Source organism: Xiphophorus maculatus, chromosome 19 (assembly GCF_002775205.1).
Source record: "Xiphophorus maculatus strain JP 163 A chromosome 19, X_maculatus-5.0-male, whole genome shotgun sequence".
NCBI classification, from domain to species: Eukaryota; Metazoa; Chordata; class Actinopteri; order Cyprinodontiformes; family Poeciliidae; genus Xiphophorus; species Xiphophorus maculatus.
The window spans coordinates 6,079,564-6,097,182 of record NC_036461.1 but is presented as its reverse complement, the minus strand read 5'-3'; the positions used below and the strand labels follow the sequence as shown (position 1 = coordinate 6,097,182).

At 36.4% G+C, this 17,619-nt stretch overlaps 1 protein-coding gene across 7 annotated transcripts in view; it reads right to left on the bottom strand.

Moving 5' to 3' along the window:
- Positions 1 to 8,308: 8,308 nt before the first annotated feature.
- Positions 8,309 to 17,619, bottom strand: part of unc79 (unc-79 homolog, NALCN channel complex subunit) — a 61,932-nt gene continuing 52,621 nt past the window's right edge. For 6 of the 7 annotated variants that reach the window (XM_023352961.1, XM_023352962.1, XM_023352963.1 and 3 more), the window contains 9 exons: positions 16,241 to 16,345; positions 15,823 to 15,900; positions 15,625 to 15,714; positions 15,359 to 15,534; positions 12,238 to 12,421; positions 11,355 to 11,558; positions 11,196 to 11,273; positions 10,289 to 10,330; positions 8,819 to 9,007 (listed from right to left, as the gene is read on the bottom strand). In XM_023352961.1, the coding sequence (XP_023208729.1) occupies positions 8,819 to 9,007; positions 10,289 to 10,330; positions 11,196 to 11,273; positions 11,355 to 11,558; positions 12,238 to 12,421; positions 15,359 to 15,534; positions 15,625 to 15,714; positions 15,823 to 15,900; positions 16,241 to 16,345 (1,146 nt within the window). Of the gene's footprint in view, positions 9,008 to 10,288; positions 10,331 to 11,195; positions 11,274 to 11,354; positions 11,559 to 12,237; positions 12,422 to 15,358; positions 15,535 to 15,624; positions 15,715 to 15,822; positions 15,901 to 16,240; positions 16,346 to 17,619 lie in introns of all 7 variants that reach the window. The other variant, XM_023352960.1, reaches the window with a different exon arrangement.

Genomic DNA, 17,619 nt, shown 5'->3' with positions numbered 1-17,619 from the left:
GACTTATCCAATAGCAACAGGATCAGGTTGCATTGAGGATTTCCACAGCAGGGAGGATTGTGACTCAGTGCTGTCACAGCCATCCTCCACATCTTCAGTGGAAAAACACAACGGCTCTGCTTTTTCTTTTTCAACGTTAAAGCAGCGTGTGTCCATGCATGTGAGTGTGAATGCGTTTGGATGTGAGTATCTGTCTGTATGCGAGTGTGCATGCAGATGAGGGCTTTGAGATAAGAGTCTGTGAATGTCAGAGATGCATAGATATTGGCTAAACTGTTGAATTTTGGAAGAAAAGAAGAAAAGAAATTTAAACACATGCTTGCATGTAACCATGCACAAGTATTAGCTAACAGTATACCCCACCATGTACTTATATGAGAAAAATGATGGATGCATGAATGTAAATATTGATATTTAAATATCTGCCTTCTGGACTGTTGATTCATGTACAGCGTAACGGCTCAGACGTTTATACATAGTAATTCTCAATGTGCTACCATTTAGATCCATGTAAATGTTGTCATGTTGATGGAGCAAGCCATTAATGTATATATGGCAATCAATAGTACACACAAAATTTGTGCATTATAACAGATAAAAAAAATATGTGCAAAACTTGATCTCACTGCTGAGTTTTTCAGCAGTGAGACTGCTGAGTTGTAAATAAAACTGTAAATAACAACGTGGAAAAACTTGCAGATTCGTTTTTAGTTGCTCAGAGGAAAGCGAACGAGTTGGCATGTGATAAAATGACAGAATAGACATTGTTTTAGTCCACTTTGCACACACACACACACACACACACACAGTGGAGGACATGCCCCCAGTCTGTCTCCACATTGCATCTTTAATGAACCTTACCTACCAGACCAGTACTGGGGGGTTTTAATACACAGAAAACTTACATGATCAGTCAGGATTTCATCAACGATTGTGTGTATATCAGAAAATCTAAACAAAAGAAAAAAAAACATCTCAAAGAGGTTGACCATATAAACATTAAAAAATGAAGTAAATTTTACAGTTTTCTTGTTGAAAAAATGCTTCTTGGCTATAGATTTTATACTGTTGGTGCAACATTTGTTGCATTTGTGGGTTCAGCTGCAGGGTTGTCCTTTCTATCAAAGCCTAACAGCTGCTGGTGAAGGCAGTGTAATGCTGTGGGATAGCATCTGTCTCACCGGAAAAACAAAGCTTGCCCTCATTGGATAGAAGCTGATATTCATTCATTTTCCTTTATCTTCCCTTTTAGAGAGCACGGATTGAAACTATTAATCAATTTCCGATAAAATATCGATTAATGTTAATCAGATTACAATTAGTTTCGATGGATTTTCTAGTAACGTCCGTTTAGAGACTCTTTTTAGTGTTGTAGTTTGGCCGCCATCCAGCAGAGGGCGCCGCTGGTCACCCTTAAGCGGAACTGATACATAAACAAAGATGGCGGCTGGACCATTGCGGACCGGAACAGAGAAACGGTCAAAATGGAGTCCAGTTTGGGATATAAAATACACTTTATGCGGTTCTGTTTTAAAATATAAACACCCGACAAGTTCTTAAGTTTTACCTTAATACAGCCGAACTGCATCACGAAGTAGCATGAACTTCTCAGTCAAAAATTACTGATGTGCAACAAAGACAAGGATGTTATGACAGAAAAGCGGAGAAAAATGTTTTTCTGCTTATTCAGTCGGTAGGCTATTTAGTGCAGCTGACACAAAATAATGTTAAAACTTAATGATTTTTTTTTAAATTAAGCATATTATGAAAAGACGGTCGATCCTCTTGATATAAGAGAAAATTCAGGTTTTTATGAAAATCGCCGCTTTCTACTGAACCGTTAGTTGACTCAATCAACTTTAGAATTAGATAGATGCAGTAATTAAGCGACAACTTGCACCCTAGAATACATTATTAAGTAGAAAATGTGTCTGCTTGTTTTTTTATATTTTCATCATTCATTCCAATAAATGGCTCCAAACAAAAGTCAGCAGCAAAATAAGCTGTTTGACATTAACAGAGAAGTTTTGAAAAGTTTTCTGTGGGACAACTTTCCTTAGAAATGTGGCACCATTTAAGGGGAAATAAACAATCTTTCCAACTGTATTGTAAAGAAGCATTGTTATTTTAAAAATGGACAGACTAAACACAAATTTTAATTTTTTTTACGCTAAGTGTACATGAACTGTAGCTCGCGGTGCAAAACAAGCACAGATCAGACCTGTCTGATGGACAAGACCAGTGAAGAGTAATGCCGATGAATTAAAATGCGAAAGAGGAGCTATAGAGTACTCTGCCTTCCCTGCTTTCGATGGGGGTTGATGGTGATGCCAGTGGACACTGTGAGCAATTTAAACATTCATGCATTGTCCAGCCAGGGAGCTGTGGATTTGACTGTAATAAAGGCAAAGTGACAGCGCTCAGCAGGGGGTACCAGGGTTTGTAACCGCCTCAACAAATTTTCAAGGCTCTCAAGGGGCACTTCAGTGCAGAGAGCGCATCTAGACTCTTTGAAATGTACATTCTTTAACCAAGGGCTGAAACGATTAATCGTGATTAATCAATTATTAAAATTATCGTCTAATTACTAATTTAGTAATCGATTAATCATGAACACAATTCTAAAAAAGGCAATTTGCTGAAAGAAGAACATATTTAGAGCAGTAATTAAACCAAAACTGTGCAAAAATATATAAGTTTTACATTTCTACCTAGAACTCCTCAGGTGCATGAATAGTTTTACCTTCTCATGCTATCCAATTATTAAGTATCCAATCAATAATCAACAGATTAAAGGGTTGGACTTTTCACATATTGATGTTAAAGGTATCTGTTTAGCTGCAGATGCACCCTTTGCTATAAATAATGGAGCGTACACAAAGGAACTTAGCATGGACCCATGCTAAGAAGATAAAAAATAAATAAATTATGATGATATTGTCATGCAATTAGGAGAATAAAGTTTATGAGAATAGTACCAAGAGAATAAAATCATAAAATCACAAAAATAAAGTTGAAATAATAATAGAATAAAGTTGTAATATTACAACTTTATTCTTGAAAAGTTATTACTATATTTTCATTTTATGACTTCAGTCTCCTACAACTTTATTCTCATAATTTTATTTATTTTGTTTGCTATGTGTTACTTTTATTTGTTCTTCATTTTATTGCCTGTTATATTATTGCATTTTAGACAATAAAATAATTTTTTCTTCTTTTTTAAACTAATTTAATAATTTATTTATTTCTAATATTGTGCATAAAGGGCTTAAGTCGTTAAATTAAAAATCTGCAGAATATTTAAACCCGATTAATCGTCAGAATAATCGATTACTACAATGCGCCACCTGTTTCCGGAGCAAAACTGACCTTTACAACGTCTAAGGACCGTCACACACCTCTGTCTGCCGGCGTTAATTACCCCAGCTCGGTGCCTCCAGCTGCCGGCTCATCGGGTCAGCCTCCCATCTGGACCTCCAGGAGGCGGCCGGGCGGGGCGGGGAGCGAGCTGGATACCTGTGGGACTCTGATTGCATAAGCTGCCGCTAATGAGAGAGAGGCGCTCTGTCGGAAAAGGGCCTGCGAGTTCAAACGATCACAACGGTGGCAGTGGCTGACAGACGCAACCCCGGAGCAAAGGGGGGGCTTGATTAAACCCGCGCACACACCTGTGCACGAGCGGCGGACTCATGCACGTACACACCTGCATCCATCATCACTTGAAAACGCGGTAACCCACGCAGGGGGCGCAGCAGGAGAGAGGCGCTTTGATGAGCAGGACTGATGAGACGCTGCAGTCTGATTCAGCAGGTCACAGCGGAGTGTGTGTGTGTGTGTGTGTGGACTTTGGATTTTGTTTGTCCATGTTTATTAGTCACACTGTCATTCAAAAATTGTACTCAAGTAAGAGTAGTACTACATCAACATGTTTTCATAGTAGTTACATTTACTCAGTTACATTTACTTGAGTAACTTTTTACCAATGGACTTCCATGAGTATTTTTTACTGAGCTGTACTTTTTACTTTTACTTCAATAATTTTATTATGAAGTATTTCTACTGTTACTTGAGTAAAATTTCTGGATTTTCTACCCACTGAATGAAAAACAAACATGTTTTAACCAAAACCTCACCAGAAACAGACAAACACCTGCAGTTTTTGTTAAAGTTTCAAAAGTTTTTATTGAAAGAAACTGATTTGGAAAAATGTTTCTTATGCCTGATTTAGCCTATTTTGTTATATAATAATTTTGTACATATAATTAACAATAATTTTGTTACTTATATGAATTATTGTCATTTAAATACCAAAATGTTCACTTTTAATTAAATATTAAATGATTGATAATTAGATCTTTACTTAGTACTTTTACCAAATTCTTTTTACTCTAACCTTAGTAATTTCTTGTACGGCTACGTTTTACTTTTACTTGAGTAAAATTTCTGGACACTCTACCGTAACTTCACTGAATAAAGAAAATAAAATAAATGCTTTATATACAGAGTTATCTACAGTTTAATTAAGAGTAAAGTTTCTTGTTTGTGCGCAAATTTTGCTCAAAAGTAGCGACATTTCATAATAAAATTACTCAAAAGTAAAAACTACAGCGCAGTAAAAATATACATTGTTTCCAAAAGGTTACTCAAGTAAATAACTTGCTACAACCCAACTCTGTTATTTAATATGAGTTGGGTTGTAACTTGTTAAAAACTTGAGTAACTTTTTGGAAAAAAAATTTCTTTGAGTAGTTATACTTTTGCAATACTTTTTAAATGAAGTATCTCTACTCTAACTTGAGTAAAAATACATGACCTGTAGACGCACCAACAGTTTAAGTTTCTTAGGGTTTTTTTGCACAGATTTTACTCAAGCAAGAGTAGCGATACTTTATCCTCCTGAGACCCTGCATCCTCATATGAGGACATTACATTTTTGTAAACACAGATGTAAATAATAACATTGATTGAATGGTCTTATCGTCACACAGATAGACCCAATGTCCTCGTCTGAGGACATTGGGTTTTGAGAAAACCACTTATTGTAGAAAGCTGAAATTTCATTTTTAGGCCAATTGGGTCCTTATGATCCCAAATGACAAGGAGAAATGTATATGCAAAAACAGACCCATTGTCCTCATATGAGGGCATTGGTTTTGACATAGTTCAAGAGCACATAGAAAGCTAAAATTTAATTTCAACTAAAATTAGGTCATACTAATCCCAAATAGTAAGGAGACATAAAAAATGCAAATCAAACAAAAGCCCGGGTCTCAGGAGGTTAAGATAAAATTACTCAAGTAAAAGTAAAAAGTATAACGTATTCAAGTACATATTTAAAGAAAAGTTGTAACTGAGTAAATTTAAGTAGCTACTACCCAACTCTGGTTCCAACAAAAGTAAGAAGTACTCAAGTACCTTTTCCCCCAAAATGTTACTCAAGTAAATGTAACTAGTTACTGCCCAACTCTACAGTTATTTGACCAAGTTACTCAAGTTCAATTTACTTGAATAACTTTTTAGAATTTTTTGGGGTAGTTATACTTTTATAATACTTTTTAAATTAATTATCGCTACTCTAATTTGAGTAAAAATACATGACCTATAGACGCACCAACAGTTAAAGTTAAAGTTACTTGATTTTTCACAAATTTTACTCAAGAGTAGCAATACTTCATAATAAAGTTACTCAATTAAAAGTAAAAAGTACAGCGTACTCAAGTACTTTTGCCCCCAAAATGTTACTCAAGTAAATGTAACAAAGTAAATGTAACTAGTTACTACCCAACTCTAGAGTTACTTGATCAAGTTACTCAAGTTCAATTTACTCGAGTATTTTTTTGGATTTTTTTTTCTTTGGTAGTTATACTTTTGTAATACTTTTTAAATGAAGTATCTCTACTCTAACTTGAGTAAAAATACATGACCTGTAGACCAACAGTTAAAGTATCTTGGGGTTTTTTTGCACAGATTTTACTCAAGCGATACTTTATGATAAAATTACTCAAGTAAAAGTAAAAAGTATAGCGTTCTCAAAATGTTATTCAAGTAAAAGTAACTTAGCTACGACCCAACTCTGGTTTTAACAAACATAAATGGACTAAAAAAAGTTACGTTTTAGCCAGAGAAAAATGGTCTTTATTTCATCCCATATAATTCATCTTAAAGCTCGATAATGAAATCTTTGCAGCAAGGATGAAGATGAAAACAAAGATTGATGCTCTGCTCCGCTTTCTAGCCCTGCTGTCATGTCATCTGTTATTCTCAGACAAGAGCTTTGCGGTAACAAAGTTAGACAACAATGCTTAATCACAACAAACCTCATTAGTCCAAAAGGTAATTGTGTTTGCGTGGCATATGCGCGGGGCCAATCTGTTTTGCTGCTGCCAGGGTGGATCCAGCAGGTAAGGTTGGGAGTGGGGAACAACCCAAATGTTCTTGTTTACCTCCAATGTCTGGCTCCGTGTTATCGAGTTACGAGCCGCTGCTGCTGCGGCCCGATCGGCCTCTGATCGATCTGAGCGCTGATGGCGGAAGGCAGCGTGACTGACAGTCCGACAAGCATCTCAGACTTTCTGCCCGCCATGTCAGGGATTTTTTTTGTTTTGTTTTTTAATATATCCTGCAGGCGCCTGAGCTGATTTAATCGCACCTTCATTATGGTAAACTGGACATTTTCCACGTCTGCGAGGACATCAAAGGGGCTGAATGTCACATTTGAATTTTCCAGCAGGAGGAAGAGGAGGATGAGGATGGCGATTCATACAAAATGACCCTCTGTTTAGAAAAAAAAAAAGAAAAAAGTTTAATATCCAGCCTGAAAATGAAGCGACAAGGATGTGGGTTAAAAATGGAAAAAAAAATAAATAAATAATAATATCAGATGCAATTTCCGATTTTAATCGATTTTTTTCTTGCTTTATTTTCTAGAAATAAAAAAGTAAAACAGAGTATTAGGGCCATACTAACAAGAAATAAAAAAATAAGATACAATTATGTGAATGAAGTTGTAGTATTACAATAATAAAGTTGAAATACGGAAATTAAGTCGTAATTATTTCAGAATAGTTGTACGAGAATAAAGTCAAAATAATGAGAATAAAGTCGTCTGATAATAATATACTAGAAAAAAGTTGTAGCATTACAAGAATAAAGTTGAAGTACGAATAAAGTCATAATATTATCAGAATAAAGTAATACAAGGTATAGAACACGAGAATACAGTAAAAAACTAAAAGTCAATATTACAATAATAAAATAACATTACATTAATAAAGTTGAAACAATGCGAGAATAAAGTCGTAATGTTATAGAAACAAAGTTGAAATTGTAATTATTAGAGGATAGTGTACGAGAATAAAGTTGTCTGATTATAAAGTCAAAGTTTACAGAAATAATGAGAATAAAGTGGAAATAAAATGAGAATAAAGTCACATTACAGAAATAAAGTTGAAAATACCAGAATTTACTCGTCATAATAAAGTCATATTTCAAAAATAGTCATATTATTACACAAAGAAATCACTAATGACAGACAATACTTTCAAAAAGTGGCTTTTATTTCAATCATCCATTCTGTGAGTTGTACAATGGTGTATTAGAGTCAGGCTACAAGAATTTTTGTTAAATTACAAGAATTTAATCATGTTAGCAGAAAAAAGACCCAAAAACTTCTTAAAATTACTAGAAAAAAAGTCGAGTCGTCAGTGTGTGTCGTTCTTTATTTGAAGTAAACGCCGTTTAAAAGTCCTGCTGCTGCTAACAATTTGATGCCAGTGTGTTAAAAATAAATATTTATGTTAAAAATGAATTAAAACAAAGTATAACTTCACAAAATGTTCAGCTTTCCTCAATTTAAGTTTTTGTTTTGCATGTGGGAATTCCCATAAAATTATTACTTTATTCTCTCACACTACACTGTAAATAAACATAATCTTACCAAGTATTTTTGGTCGAGTTTCTAGTAAAAGTATCTTATTACACTTGAAATAGGACAAATTAACTCATAAGTAACTTTTCAGCGAGAAATACATTGTTTTAAGTCAATAATTCTTGAATATAAAAGAACTGCCACTTTTACAAGCATTTTTTCCATTAATAATACATTTTCCTCATGTTATAGTTAAATAATCTGCCAGTTCATTTGTACTTTTTATCAACATTCAAGAATTATTGACTTAAAACAAGCCGGTAAACCTTGCAGAAAAGTTACTTTAAGTTTAGTCTTATTTCAAGTTTACCAAAATATTCGTACTAGAAACTAAACAAAAATACTTGGTAATATTTTGCATTTTTGCAGTGTAATATTATTATTTCAGCTCTATTTTTGAATCACTATATTTTTTGTAAAATTATGATGTAAACACACACAAAAAAAATTGTAACCAGGCCCTAATATTCAGCTGTAGAGTTAACTTTAATTCAAAGTCTAAGTAAATAGAAGCTTTAAAACAAGATGGCCGCCCATCTGATCTATGGAAACCCAAAGGAGAGCATTGGTTGAAAAAAAAAATCCAGATAATCCATAAATTAAATCTTCAAAAACTAAAAAGTCAATCTGTAAACTTGATTTAGCTTAACAGAGTCAGAAGCTTTTGCTTTTTAGCAACAATAGAAAGTTTTCACAGTCGTCCTTCTTAGGCACAAAATAAAAACATTTATCCAACTTTTAATCACCACTTTTACAGTAACTACTTTAAAATAGCAACGGTTTGCTGTACAAGTATGCTTCCTTCTGAAAATTAATCCAGCACAGTATCAGTGGATCCCGTTTTGTTGGATTTTTGGTCACATGGTCCAACCGCGGCATGCCGATAGGTCACATGGGGTAGAACTGCGACGCCGCCTCCGACGACTGGATCTCCACCTGCGCCATCTTGAACTGGGTGCACTGTAGCCATTTGCGCAGTGCGAATGGCGGTGCCCCGGACGTCTGGCCCTGCAGGCACTGGTGGTTCACCCGGTTCTGGATGGCCTGGAGACGCAGCTGCAGCCCCGCCGACAGATGCTGGGAAAAAAAAGACAGATCTGTTTGAAATGGTGTAAAAGTTCTGATTATTCTTCTAGAAATGTCAACTTTTGTTCGTATTGTTAAGTTGAGTCACTGCAGATTTGGACAATTATCCACTCTGTACAGCAGGAATGATTTTAACTCAGGACGGTTTGCTATAATGCGTAACCATGGCAACAAGGTGTTTTTGTTTTGTTTATTTTATTATGATCAAGGGATCATATCCCCTACTTCAACATCTCTTTATCCAGCTTACTAACCACAGTGGCGCTCCCAAAAGGGGGCCAGCTGGAGGCCATGGCCCCCTCTTGAAAAAATAAAAGCAAATGTAAAACCCAAGAAATGAATAAATACAAAATAAATATGTGAATTAATAAATAATTTAACTAATACAATTATATTAGTATTATATATATACAGTATACAGTATATATATATATATACAGTATGTATATTTATTTATTTTTTCTTGGCAGTGCCCTCTTGGGTGTCCAGACCAAGAAAATATTTTTTCTTGGCCCGGACACCGTTATAAACGTTTTCTTTTGGCGTTACTGTGCAGCCAGACAGAAATTTAAAGAGGAGTGGCAAAAGCAAAAGAGGTGGAGTAGCAGACATTGACAACATTCTGGTTCATTCTTTGTCAGCTTTTGCTAATATTCTTTGGTTGGTTGAGGTTGATGCTGTGCAGCTGGGATGATTTTTTTTTTAATTTAAAAACTTTTGGACAGTTTGTTATTATGCATAACAATGGAAACATGTTTTTCCCCTTTCAATTAAGGGACCATGTCCCCTACTCCAACATCTCTTGGCAGAGCTTTATAGCCACAGTGGTGATTCCCAGTGGGAGGCCATGGCCCCCTTACATTTTGACTGGCCTGGATACAAAAATACTCTGAGGGTGCTACGGTACAACCAGACATAAATTTATAGAGTGGCAAAAGCTAATGAGGTGGATTATCAGAGCTTGCCAACAAATAAGGGTCTCATTCAGAACATGCTCAGGTAGAATATTGTCTCTGCTTCCCTGAAATTGAGGTGTTAGCATGAAGTTACAGTCATGAGACTTTAATACAGAAACACCTTCAGTCAGAGGTCTCTTCAGACTCATTCCAACACTGACTGCTACAGGAGACCCTGCCTGCCCACAGAATCACCATCCACAATAACTCTTAAAATTCTTGGATTATATAAGTCACAAGAACATTTAAATTCCCCTTTGGGATAAATATAGTTTTTTTTATGTTAATTGAACTGAATTTAGTGTGGAAGTCTTACCTTCAGGTTGGCCTGAATCATTGGCAGCCACATTGGAATTAACTAAAAAAAAGGAATGAAAATGAATGTAAAGTGATGTAAAAAAGTAAAAATTTCTTTTGTTTTTAATTTTCTGGACACACTTAGATGTTTCGGAGTTGTACGACAGAGTATTAGGGTCAAGCTATAATAATCTTTTGTTTAATTACGAGATTATAGTCACAATATTAGGAGAATAAAGACGCAATTTTACCAGAAGAAGAAATCCTGGTGTCTGAAGTTCTTTATTCAAAATGGACACATAGTAATTTGATCCTGATGTGTTAAAAGATGAAGTATTTTCTTATCTGTAAAACTTGTAATGCACAATATTCCTTATTTTAATTTTTTGTGTAAATTCTTATAAAGAAGTCACAAAAAAAGTCAAAAAACATGAAATTGTGACCTTATTCTGGTAATATTATGACTTGATTCTCTGAATTAAAAATAACCCAGCCTGGCCCCAATATTTCATCACAGAGTTGGCCTCAATTCAGATAAACAGAAGCCGTAAAACACTCTTGTGAAACAAGATGGCCGCCTTGGGTATGCTGACATCACTCCAAACTATAGAAGGAACTGACAGGTGAAAAAAATATCCAGATTTTCAAAAAATTTAATCTTTAAGAACCAAGATTTTAGCGCTAACTGATTGATATCAATGACTGTTTTCCACCCGATATTTTTTAAGTCTACTTCCTGCTGCCAGACGGGTTCTGTTTAAGCGATTTCTTAATTTTAAAAGCCAGGAAAAGATCAGATTTACTCGGATTATGTTTGTCTCATACTAAAATCAGTTTGATGATCAGAAACAAATAAGTGTGACAAAAGGTAAAAACAGTTGAAGTCTCTAATAATTTTTTAAAAAATAATTAAAGTTGAATCAAACCTTCACAAAGATGGTTGAGTTGCATTCCTGCAGGGCTTCCATCAAACTGATGACATGCAGACAAACCATCTCTACCATCTGAGAGACAAACGTGAAAATATAATCTGTTATAATCTGACATGAAAAGAGTTTATGACATCACAGGAGGTGAACTCTTACCACTTTGTTGTGGGCCATGAGCTGGAGGATGCTGGGAGTAACCCGACTCCAGAACTCCAGGCCCGTAAGGATGGCGCTGGATGAGAACTCGGTCTGGTTCTGGTTCTGGAGCGACGGCGCGGCGGCCGCCTGCTCGCAGTAGATGGTCCACAGCTGGGCGAACATGAAAGCGTGGAACAGGGAGCACATGTGCAGCACCGACGTCTGCAGACGGCGGGAGAAAAAGGTGTCCAAAACGTTGCCTCAAAGTAAAATTCATGAAATTTAACGTTTTCAAACTTTTCAGCTACAGAAGTGGAAAAAAAACAATCCTGACTTTAACCTCAGAATATTAAGGTCAGAACTCTGATTATAAAAAGTCATACTCCTGAAAAAAAGGCCTAATTCTGAGATTAGAATCACGATTCTGAGGAAAAAATCATAATTTTTAGATTAAAGTCAAAAGACTGAGATTAGAATCATAATTCTGAGATTAAGTCATTTTGAGCAAAATCTCATATTTCTGAAGTTAATGTCATAATTCTGAGATAGAAGTCGTAATTCTGAGAAAAGTTATAATTTTAAGATTAAAGTCAGATTTTGAGAGAAAGTTGTAATCCTGAGAAAAATCTTATAATTCTGAGATTAAGACATTCTGAGAAAATCTCATATTTATGAGGTTAAAGTTACAATTCTGAGAAAAATGTCATATTTCTAATATTAAAGTCATACTTCTGAGAAAATCATAATTCTGAGAAAAATATCTTTTTTCTGAAATTACTGTCATAATTTTGAGATTAAAGTCAGATTTGTGAGATTAAATAATTAATTCTGAGACTTACTCATGAACCAGAATTGAATTGACTAGTAAGCGACAGTGTGAGCAGATCAGTGTCATCCTGACCTTTGACTGCTCCGGGAAGCCGATCAGGATGACGATCAGATGGTCTGCGATGTGGGAGCCGGCGTCCAGCGGGATGGGCATGCAGGAGGTGGAGCCCTGGTGCAGGGCGCAGTGGGTCAGCGACCCCAGCAGCAGCCAGGACAGCTGACGGATGTGGGACACGCACTCAATGAATTCCTTTGGCCTGCAAGCAGGAAACAGAAAGTGAATTCAGATTAACAAAGCGGCTCAGGAAGCGGGCGCCGCATCCATCATCCTCTCACTCTGCCTTCACGAAGGCAGCCATGCTGATGCGCCAAGATAATTTCAGCTGGCTTTAGTAAGCATCACTTGATGTGGAAGCCCTGTAAATTATTCAGAGACCGAGCCACTGGGAAAACTCCTGATCCAACCAATGTAATCAATCTTATTTACAGTGCAGTAAAAGGTTATTGTTGCCATTATAGATTTATTGTGTTTCTGTTTTTTTCCCTGCCACAGTTTAATGTTTTTTTCAAATAAATGCTATTAGATTCAAGCCCAGTCCACATGTAGCTGGACATCTGGCAAAACAAATACATTTTGATGCGTTTTGGTCCTTCATCTCCACATAAACTCCATTTTATATCACTAAAAACGATTATTTATGAAACACGATGTCTGCAGATTTCACCAACTAAAACGTAAGACTTTTTAAGACCATTATAAACAAAATTTAAGATCTGTATCACAACAAATGTACAAAAGACAATAAATTGGCAACAAATTTGCACTTACAAGATGGAATTAATAAAGCTAGCCAACTTTCTTTTTATAGCAGTGGTTAGCAAGTTAGCTTATCCTGGTTAGCTAACAGAAATATATCAGCTGCTAGTCATTGATAGCTTCAACCGCTTCACGTCACAGGATGCAGTAAAGATGTGGGTGACTCAAACTTTGGCCTGAAAACAGCGCTTCTTCAGGTTTCATCAACATTGTCTTATATTTCCAGGGTTTCCCCCCAGTGTATTATAAGCCTGGCGGCCCGCCATGCTTTACTAGCCCCCCACCAGGCTAAGCATTGCTTGTTTTAAGGAAAATAATTTATTCCTAAAATATAGGTTTATAGAAGATAGGTTTATACTTTATGCATTTAAAGCCGGCAGAGCGGACCAATCACAGAGCTGAAGCCTCTGCGTGTTGCCTCGCACGCCGTCACTGCTTTGCTTTTTTAGTTTTTCTCAGCGGGGAACACACGCACCTCCTTTCACTCAAACTGGACACAGGGTGACATGTATGGATATTTACATCAACCCCCTGTGAAGAATTATGTCTCTTTGCAGAACTCCGCATCTCGGTAACCGCAGCTCTATGTGAACTGCAGGAATAACTTGTAGTCGCTTAGAAGTAATAACTAGAACAGGTCCAATAAGTAATATGACGTTGACCATTACTTGCTTTAGATCTTTCGCAAACTGTGGTTCCTGGACCACTGGTGGTCCGCGGGCGCCCCCAGGTGGTCCGCCAGGCATCGCATGTAAACGACCGTTTATTTGCTGTGATTTAGCTCAAAGTACGATGCTACAGTTAGCTTTCCAAAAAGGATTGGGTTTAAAAGTAATAATGGATAATTGGTTTAAAACAGTTTATGCTGCAGCAGGTACGGAAAACCACAAATGCAACAATTCAGTCATATATAAATCTCTTGTTAATCTTTTCATGTTAAATAAATTATATACAGTACAGACCAAAAGTTTGGACACACCTTTTAATTCAATGAGTTTCCTTTATTTTCATGACTATTGACATTGTAGATTCACACTGAAGGCATCAAAACTATGAATAACACATGTGGAAATATGCACTAAACAAAAAAGTGTAAAACAACTGAAAATACCCCTTATATTCTAGTTTCTTCAAAGTAGCAACCTTTTGCTGTGATTACTGCTTTGCACACACTCTGCATTTTCTTGATGAGCTTCAAGAGGTCGTCACCTGAAATGGTTTTCACTTCATAGGTCAACCTGCCCTGTCAGGTTAATAAGTGGGATTTATTGCCTTATAAATAATCATGAAAATAAAGAAAACCCATTGAATTAGAAGGTGTGTTCAAACTTTTAGTCTGTGCTGTATATATACTTTAAAAAATAGAACCAAACAAGATGCAGGCTAAAAAAGAAATCTAAACGTACATAAATTGATTTATTACACCTCATGGTCCAGACTATTTTAGACCAGCAAGAGACGTAATGTTGGAGAACTTTGATCTCTTATCTTTAAAAATTATGATGAATGACTTTACTGTGGTGAAAGTGCAACAATAGTTTAGTCAGATAATTCTTGTAAAATAATATGTTCCTTTATGTTAGTGGATAATTGTACTGAAATCCCTAGAAAACCCACAATTAGTAAGAAAACATTTATATAAACTAACCTTGGAGATCATAAGTAATAGTGATGCATGACAGTAATAAAATAAAGAGAGACGGGTGAATATAACAAACTGAATAAACATTTATTTTATTATAGGTTTGAACTGGAATCCTAAGGCAGCAAGTGGTACATGTGCCTCTGTCATCCGGCTCATTCGTCCTCCTAATAAGGATGTTGAGGCATGTTCAACACTTCATAATGACATTTGGTTTGCACCCTCTTAACTGCACAGCAACAATTTGAGCTTTTATGCAAAATTTATATTTATTTTATACAGTTTCAGCTTAATTACTAATCTGAATATGAAGATTTTTTTTAGCAAATGGCCTTTTTTAAAGCTACAGTTAGTGATTAATCAATTGCTAAATTAGTTGCTAATTATTTCAACAATTGATTAATCACTACTAATCCGATTAATCGTTTCAGCACTAAATATGTTAATCTAAAGTTTCATCTGGGAGCAGAAATCCATCATACCTGACAGAAATAAAAGCTTTAAAACAGTGTAACTTTTTAATAATATTCTATTTTTGTTTAAATTTGACTACTTCAGAATAATTCTAACAGAATTTGCCTTTTTATTTTGATATGTTTATGATGTTATCAGGGGGTTTTGCAAGTGAAGCTTGTTTACTGCATCAGTGAAAAGTCCCTTCCCCTTTCTTTACTCTATAAACACTATTAGAATCCGGCCTCAGTGAGTGACGGGTTTCGATGTGCTTGTTCTCACCCTTGCTGCATGGTGGAAGGCGGATGGTAAAGCCAGGGCAGATACCGAACCACAGCTTTGTTATCCCGGTGGTTCCCTTTGCTGATCTCCATGGCTGCAATTTGTGCCAAACCCACTTTCAGGTTTCCCCCAAAGGTGTCCTCATGCAGCGGCTGACAGCACGCCTTCATGTGGTTCTGAAAAGTTAATTTAGAAAATGAGAAACACCACCAAAGAGATCAAATGTAATAATAATTTAAAAAATCTACCGGTGAGGTAAGATATACTTTTAGTTTAGTTAGAGTATGCATATCTGCAATGAAGTCCAGCAGCTCACTGGTGTACTGCCTCATGCACTCCATTGCTGCAGTCGTACACTGTAGGGGAAGAAAACAGCTTAACTTTATAGAGGTCCGTCTGTTCTTCCTGCTGTTTTATTGGGCTCGGCTTAATAGTGTTGTAGCACACACGGTTTTATGTCTCACCCCCGGCAGCGTGGAGATCATGTGCTTCTGGATGATGGTGGATTCTGCCAGACGCGTTCCTATATCTGCACAAACAAACTGGCAACATTCACAGCATTTTAAAGAGCTGCATTCATTATCTACTATGACTGGAACACTTATTTTAGTAATTATTCTATCAAATATTCTGCCGATTAATTGATAAATCGGATAAAATCTGTCACTTTCTGCATATTTTGAGGATTTGTTTTATCTTAAATGTAAAATGTATGTATTGTTTGTATAGTTTTGGCTTAATTACTGCTTTGACTGTGTTTTTCTTTCACCAAATTACGTTAATGATTAATTGATTACTAAATTAGATTAATCGCGATTAATCCGATTAATCGATTTAGACAGATTTACCAAAATGAATGGATCTTTTCTTCTTTTTTTTTACCTGGACCAGCAGTAGCAAGTTTGTATCAGGCAAAGGAGACTTGAACTTGAGAGCCTGCAGAAGCTCCAACACCACAATGCGGGACATGTAGAACTTATCTCGCTCCTGGATGAGAGGGGATGAAGAGGCGAGTAAATGTACTGGAGCAGCAAGACTGCCTTTTTCTATTATCACTCTTCCTTACTCATGCTGCGTGGAAAGCATAAACTCTGTGGCTTGAAAAGAGGGGGAAGGACAGGCAGCGGGAGGGAGCGGAGGGCAGGCAGGGAGAGTGAGAATAGTGAAGCTGAGGAGTAGATTTAGGCCAGTCCAGATCTCTCCTCCCAGAGTCCCAGGCAGCTCAGATGAGGCTGTCAGGCTGCCTTCTCCCTCCCTGAGGATGGGCTGCTCTCTTTGTTCATCCCTTCCACACAAAGCCCAGCTGCCTGTTTACAAACCACACTGTCATATTACAGTTTGTCTCTCTCTTTCTTGCTTCCTCTTTGCGGTCGTGTTTGCTCATGTCTCTTTTTGCTCCTGCACAACTGACGTTTCTCCCTGTGTGTCCATGCGCGTACCTGTTCGCCGCTCTCTTATAATTAAAAGTTAATGGAGCGTGCCGTTTTGGTAAATAGCAAATGTAGCGGCTGTTCTTAAGCTCCGGTAAGACGGTCTGGTCAAACAGTGTGCAGTGCAGCAGTGAGAAATGGTGCATGAGATGAGAAATGTTAGATGCAATCTAATCTAATATTATAGAAACTTCTTAAACTACTTTGAATAATTAAGTAAGCTTATTGTATGGTTTGATAACTAGGACCAACTGGAATGTATGTATGATTGAATTTAAATATAAAAAAAAAATTCTGCAAAGTGTCATGAGGCAACAATTGTTGTGAATTGACACTATGTCAATAAATAGAATTTTATTAGAATTTTCCTTTTCTTTAAATTCTTTGTTTTATAATATTTTGTATGTTATGTAAATAGAAACAGGTGTTACACTTACGAGTAACTTTTAAGGGCGAAATAGGAGCTTGTTTTAAGTCAATAATTTCACAATATTGATGAAAAGTACTGGTTCCACTGGCAGATTTTTTATAACAAGACATTTTTCCCATGTTACAAGTGAAAATGTCTGCCTGTGGTGCTGGTCCTTTTGACAGCAGGACCAGAAACATTGCTGGAGTCCAACACATTCTGTTGAAGCAGCTGCAGGTTTGGAATTGCAGTGTTTGTAAGGTGAGAAATTAAACAGAGTGGAAAATCAATACAACAGGCGACATAAAGCATGCGGTGCTGACAGTGGCGGAGACCAGGGCAAGCTCCATCTCTGTCACAAAGAAATGCCCCATGCATCACCTCCTCCGGCACACAAACTAATCTCGTCAATCAATACCGCC